This window comes from Mustelus asterias, chromosome 8 (assembly GCF_964213995.1).
Source record: "Mustelus asterias chromosome 8, sMusAst1.hap1.1, whole genome shotgun sequence".
Lineage (NCBI taxonomy): Eukaryota > Metazoa > Chordata > Chondrichthyes > Carcharhiniformes > Triakidae > Mustelus > Mustelus asterias.
The window spans coordinates 135185128-135191127 of NC_135808.1; the positions used below are offsets into that span (position 1 = coordinate 135185128).

At 46.1% G+C, this 6000-nt stretch overlaps 1 protein-coding gene across 1 annotated transcript in view; it reads right to left on the reverse strand.

Annotated features, from left to right (window-relative positions):
- Positions 1-6000, reverse strand: part of col24a1 (collagen type XXIV alpha 1) — a 445996-nt gene that overhangs the window by 57201 nt on the left and 382795 nt on the right. The window contains exons 40-41 of the mRNA XM_078219024.1: positions 5347-5400; positions 3702-3758 (exon numbers count right to left, since the gene is read on the reverse strand). Of these exons, the coding sequence (XP_078075150.1) occupies positions 3702-3758; positions 5347-5400 (111 nt within the window). The remainder of the gene's footprint in view (positions 1-3701; positions 3759-5346; positions 5401-6000) is intronic.

Consider the following 6000-nt stretch of genomic DNA (forward strand, 5'->3'; position numbering starts at 1 on the left):
CTCTTCTCACATCCCTCCCGATCACGCCTGAAACTTCTGCACGCTGGAACGTTGAGTTGCCTTCCTTCAATCATGTCTCAGTGATTCCACATGCTGATTAATGCTCTAAATTTACCTGCTTTACCAGACAGGCTCCTTGATTAAAAGTGATGCAATTTAGCCTCCCAATCCTCCCATGTGCCTTATCATGCTCAGTGTCTGCTTGCTGGGTTGATATAGATTTTCTTCTAAATTTGACCGAACCTTGCTCACAAAGCTACATTTATTCTGTGTCCCATTTTCTTGCCAAATTTGTTTAAAACCTCCCCAACAGCACGAGCAAATCTCCCAGCAAGGATAGTGGACCTGTACGGGTCCCACCTACCCCAGAAACTGCCCCAATGATTCAAAAATCGAAAAGCCCTCCCTCCTCCACCATCCCTTTAACTGCACATTCACCACACCAGCACATTAATGGCTATCACATTATCTTTTCATCTTTGATGGGACGTGGGTGCCGCTGGGCGGGGCCAGTATTTGTTGCCCATCCCTAATTGCCCTTCAACTGAGTGTGTCGCTCGACCATTTCAGAGGCAGTTTAGAGTCACCCACATTGCTGTGGCTCTGGAGCCACATGTAGGCCAGACCAGGTAAGGACGACAGATTTCCTTCCCTAAAGGACACGAGTGAAGCAGAGGAGCTTTTACAATTGACAATGGTTTCATGGTCATCATTACTGAGACTCACTTTATATTCCACATTTATTAATTACATTTTTGTTCCACCTGCTGTAGAATTAAAATTGACATTTTTATTTTGGAATTAGAGTGTTAGCCCGGGGCCTCTGGGTTACTAGTCCAGTGACATTGCCACGATGTCACGGTCTGTCCCATACCTTCCAAGCTGAATCTATTCCTTATACACTGAGTGTTTGTATAACCACATCTGGGACACAGACTTTGACCCTGTGATCCTGTTCAACGATTGACTTCCATATTCCACTTCCTTCCATCAATGTTTGAATTTTATCGACCAATTAGAACCTTCACGTCAGGTCAGACATTATGTACAGAGAGTCGGTTTGTTCCATTTTCACTGGAGATTCATGACATTCACACTGCAATGTTAACCACTGTGGCATCAGCACAAAGTACTGGCATTCAGTGAGTCAGTGTCAACTCAAATAGTCTCGAGGCTCTGATATGATTCCCTGCTGTGATGGTACCAGGCTGTTAACGGATGTCAGTGATGTAACTATCCACAATGAGGAGTTAACGGTGAAATAACAGCTGGGCATCAGGAAATCACAAAGGTAAGAAGAAATGTGAAAGGTCTTTCATTTCAGATCACTATCAATCTCTTGTAGAAAGCTCCAATCACCCCATCACATTCAAAATGGATGGTTGAGTAAATCCTACAACCAAATCTAAATTGTTTTCTGGGTTATGTGGGGAGCAACTTTTACAGATGCACCATAGAAAGCATTCTTTCTGTTGTATCACAGCTTGGTATGGCTCCTGCTCTGCCCAAGACTGCAAGGAACTACAAAAGGTCATGAATGTAGCCCAATCCATCACACAAACCAGCCTCCCATCTATTGGCTCTGTCTACACTTCCCGCTGCCTCGGCAAAGCAGCCAGCATAATTAAGGACTCCACGCACCCCGGACATTCTCTCTTCCACCTTCTTCCGTCGGGAAAAAGATACAAAAGTCTGAGGTCACGCACCAACCGACTCAAGAACAGCTTCTTCCCTGCTGCTGTCAGACTTTTGAATGGACTTACCTTGGATTAAGTTGATCAATCTCTACACCCCAGCTATGACTGTAACACTACATTCTGCACTCTCTCGTTTCCTTCACTATGAACGGTATGCTTTGTCTGTATAGCGCGCAAGAAACAATACTTTTCACTGTATGTTAATACATGTGACAATAATAAATCAAATCAAATCAAATCAACACAGTGTTGTGTTTACAGCACAGGAACTGTCCATTCAGACCAGCTGCTCCATGCTGGGTTCCCCCACCCCTCTTCATCCCATCCTATCAGCACATCATCAATCCATCTGTGCCACATTCTGTGTTTTCCAATGTTGAACTATTTCACTCTCAGTGGATCATGCTGCACCTGTGACCTCTTTGACATGACTCCAAATTTGCCCAGAATCTGGAAGTTTGCCGAACTGTGTTGAACCAACGGCCGGAAGTTTTCGGCTGTTCACACCGGTGGGATCTTCCAGTCCCGCGATTCCCAGCGGCGAGGGGCGCATTCAACAGGAAACCCCGTTCACAATGGCGGGACCAAAAGACCCCGTTTGCGTTGGTTTGCGTTTATCTACTCTCGTATACTGTCATGATTTCAAAATTTGCAAAAATAATTTCAAGCAAAGAAGATCCCAGTGAAGGTGAGAGATTTTGAGGTCAATTTAACAGTTACACTGATTGGCAAAGGGGGAGGTGAGGAGAAAGTTGTGATAATCGGGAATGTGCTGCCGGAAAGTGCGGCGGAAGCAGGTTCAGTGGTAACTTTCAAACAGGAAATGGATAAAAAGTGAAGGGGATTGGGGGAAGAGCAGGGAGGGGAGGGATTAGTTGGATAGGTCTTTCAAAGGGCTAGCACAGGCACAATGGACTGAATGGCCTCCTCCTGTGCTGTAATGCGCTCCGATTCTATAATCATTAGTTCTTTTCTCCCATTGCACTGCAAGTCTGTCCAACACGACTCTGCCCATGGCTGTATGAGAGATTTACCATGGCCGCTCAGGGTGAGTTCCTATTGGATGGAATCCTACTTTCCACCATTGCTCCTCTCTGTGGAGAACGGTCTTTCCCATGAGGCTGAGAGTCCATCACACGGTGAATCACAGTGAGAACATGCCCCTGTCTACATCAACAGGGACGAAGTAGAAAGGGTCGAGAGCTTCAGGTTTTTAGGTGTCCAGATCACCAACACCTGTCCTGGTCCCCCCATGCCGACACTATAGTTAAGAAAGCCCACCAACGCCTCTACTTTCCCAGAAGACTAAGGAAATTTGACATGTCCTCTACGACTCTCACAATGTTTACAGATGCACCATAGAAAGCATTCTTTCTGGTTGTATCACAGCTTGGTATGGGTTCCTGCTCTGCCCAAGACCGCAAGGAAGTACAAAAGGTTGTGAATGTAGCCCAATCCATCACGCAAACCAGCCTCCCATCCATTGACTCTGTCTACACTTCCCGCTGCCTCAGAAAAGCAGCCAGCATAATTAAGGACCCCACGCACCCCGGACATTCTCTCTTCCATCTTCTTCCGTTGGGAAAAAGATACAAAAGTCTGAGGTCACGGACCAACCGACTGACAAACAGCTTCTTCCCTGCTGCCGTCAGACTTTTGAATGGACTTACCTCGCATTAAGTTGATCTTTCTCTACACCCTAGCTAAGACTGTAACACTGCATTCTGCACTCTCTCGTTTCCTTCTCTATGAATGGTATGCTTTGTCTGTATAGCGCGCAAGAAACAATTTTCACTGTATGTTAATACATGTGACAATAATAAATCAAATTAACTCACACACGACCACTGTCAGACAAACAGCACCACCAGAAACCTGATCAAATCTGTGTTGTGAAATGTCTCCAGTGAAATGCAGGTCATGTGAAGGAACATGCACCAAGAGACAACTTTCAACCATAGCTTTCCAATATTAACATGATTTGCTATGAAAAACATGACCTACTGGTTCACCTAGAGGCCCAGGGAGTCCAATAGCACGACTGTCATCGCCTGGATAACCCTATGAGTGAAAGAAAAGGATATAGAATGCTATTAATTATATCAATAGTAAGTCATCGCAGTCACTAGGACTAATGCTCCTTTAATTAAGAAACATTTTTAAATTTCTGCTACGCGTTACACTTATTTTGACTTCAAACATTGGGATAAGTTGTCAATGCACAGTGTAAACATGCTCAGATATGAACTCTGTGCGACCTTTGCACTTCCCCAATTCTGGTCGCTTGTTTACCCCTGATTACCTTCTTTTCACCAATACCACCTCCGCCTTCAGCTGCTGGGGCCTAAGCATGAGGATTTCCAAACTAAACCCCTCCAGCTTCCTCTCCCTTCTCCTTCAAGACGCCCCTCAGAGCTTCCTGTTGAACCCAGCTTTTGTCCATCTGTTCTGATATCTCCTTACACGATTGAATGTCAAATTTTGTTTGATTTACGCTCCTGCGAAGCAGCTTGGGATGTTTCCCAGGTAAAAGTGCTGTATGAACGGTGCTGCTCGATGGGAAGTTAAAACCAAAATATTTCACCCAGCGGTTTTAATATTTATTCCAAATGTTGGTTATTGTTGTCCGAGAGATTGAAGTAACGTGGGCCCTTTAAGGGGCAATCCTTTGCAGGTCATGTGATCAGGCCAGACCCTATGGAGTGACAATGCGGGAAGCCGGATCAATCGGGAGCTCGGGCGTGCATCCTGGAAGGAGGAGGATCCTCAGTTGGGGCCAGAGAGGAGGGAGTAGGCCTGAGCGAGTGTCTCTGTCAGACACCTATCTTGTATATATCATAGAATCATACAGCGCAGAAGAGGCCCTTCAGCCCATCGAGTCCACACCAACACATCAGAAAGACCTGAACTCCCACCTAATCCCATCTGCCAGCACTTGACCCATAGCCCTGAATGTTGTGATGTGCCAAGTGCTCATCCAGGTACTTTTTAAAGGATGTGAGGCATCCCGCCTCCACCACCCTCCCAGGCAGCACATTCCAGACTATCACCACCCTCTGAATAAAGAAGTTTTTCCTCACATCCCCCTAAACCTCCTGCCCCTCAACTTGAACCGATGTCCCCTCGTGACTGACCCTTCAACTAAGGGGAACAGCTGCTCCTTATCCACTCTGTCCATGCCCCTCATAATCTTGTACACCTCGATCAGGTCGCCCCCTCAGTCTTCTCTGCTCCAGAGAAAACAACCCAAGCCTACCCAACCTCTCCTCATAACTTAAATGCTCCATCCCAGGCAGCATCCTGGTGAATCTCCTCTGCACCCCCTCCAGTGCAATCACATCCTTCCTACAATGTGGCGACCAGAACTACACACAGTGCTCCAGCTGTGGCCTCACCAAAGTTCTATACAACTCCATCATGACTTCCCTGCTTTTGTAAGTCATGCAGGAAGCCGGGACAATTGGGAGCATAATGTACACAGTTATATTATTTAATAAACCCTTTGTTGTTGGAGCCACATTGAGTCACCTCCAATTATTACAGAAATCCTTTCAAACAGTACAAATGTTTAGCAGCTGGGACACAATACTAACATCGCTGATTGATAAGTGAAGAGTAACATTGAACCGACACAATACAAAAGTAATACCTTTTCTCCCTTAGGTCCTGGGGGTCCCTGAGCTCCTTGAGATCCTTGGTGACCCTGAAAGAATAATGCATTGTCCATTTATTAAGCAGCCAATCCTATAATCTGGTCAAAAAATGTCCAAGTGTCCAAAATGACCCCAGGCAGCACAGCACAAGGTGAAGAATAACATTGGACTCTCTCGCTGAATTCCATCAGGTGAGAGCGGTACCTGATTAAGCTGGTGCAGAGTTTGCCTCTTAGAGGAGGGAGGTGCAACATGGAGTTGTCAAACTCCCAGTGATCTCACAGTGTAATTTTCATCCTCAGTGGGGATGTGGGAGTGGGGGGATGAATCTCTGTTTGTGTGTGTGTGAGAGAGAGAGAGAGCGTGTGTATGTGTGTGTGTGAGTGTGAGTATGTGAGTGTGTGTGTGTGTGTGAGTGCTTGTGTGTGAGTGTGTGTGAGGGTGTGTGTGAGAGTGTGTGTGTGAGAGTGAGCGAGTGTGTGTGTGTGAGTGAGAGTGAGTGTGAGTGAGAGTGAGTGTGAGAGTGTGTGTGTGGGAGAGAGATTGTGTGTGTGTGTGTGAGAGTATGTGTGAGTGTGAGTGAGTGTGTGTGTGAGAGTGAGTGTGTGAGTGAGAGTGTGTGTGTGTGTGAGAGAGTGAGTGTGTGAGTG